The sequence below is a fragment of the Penaeus monodon genome, chromosome 23 (genome assembly GCF_015228065.2).
Source record: "Penaeus monodon isolate SGIC_2016 chromosome 23, NSTDA_Pmon_1, whole genome shotgun sequence".
NCBI lineage: Eukaryota > Metazoa > Arthropoda > Malacostraca > Decapoda > Penaeidae > Penaeus > Penaeus monodon.
This window is the reverse complement of record NC_051408.1, coordinates 31,384,544-31,385,306: the sequence shown is the minus strand read 5'-3', so window position 1 is coordinate 31,385,306 and position 763 is coordinate 31,384,544. Positions and strand designations below refer to the sequence as shown.

Genomic DNA, 763 nt, shown 5'->3' with positions numbered 1-763 from the left:
GCTGCTGAAGGGGGTCGACTACCATTGGCTCCAGAGGGGGCTGTGTAGAGGGGGTGGGCGGGGGGGCCACACCGCACTCACTACCCCCACTTATGCACACATAGTCATCCTGGAGGAAGGTAAGGGAAGCGTTAATACAAGTACAGCAGTATTTAAAAAAAGTTAAAAAGACAAGCGAGCAGATATCACCATTTTTGCGGTTAAGTGAACATTCAGTATATGAACATTAAAAATTCAAAGAAAAGTCTCCCACGTTATCTCAGATAAGGCTGTGTCTCTACTATAATTTCTAGCTAAGGACCATGCTGTCACACTGAACTGATTTTAACAAGGCTGGTATACCTATAATCACCTGAACTAATTATGGTTACAAACCAATGTACATACTAAAATTATCAGATCTAATGTATTCAAATAACGAATATCAACTCATGCAGAAATTGAAGTTTTTTTTTCTAAATTAGGATCACAACTTATGCACGACTCCTTCAAAAGACCTGTCAAATACATTATGAACAGTTATGCTGCGGGTCCGGTACATAAAAAAGAAAACACTGATAATATCAAAAACATATTTATACACATGCTTAACATACACATTTATACACAACCACTTGCATACAATCACGCAAATACACAAAGAGGTTAGGCAACGGACGTAGAACGAGAATTAAAACGATAACCATTATCTGTTATCGCTACAGCGGCTGAGGTAATGGGTTACTGACGCGGCCGCAACGTGTTACAATGTATGTTACCATGC

General features: G+C 39.6%; 1 protein-coding gene across 1 annotated transcript in view; it reads right to left on the bottom strand.

Annotated features, from left to right (window-relative positions):
* LOC119587929 (serine-rich adhesin for platelets-like) overlaps positions 1-763 on the bottom strand; it is a gene marked incomplete at both ends in the record, with an annotated part of 68,313 nt that overhangs the window by 8,552 nt on the left and 58,998 nt on the right. The window contains 1 exon segment of the mRNA XM_037936639.1: positions 1-109. Within this exon segment, the coding sequence (XP_037792567.1) occupies positions 1-109 (109 nt within the window).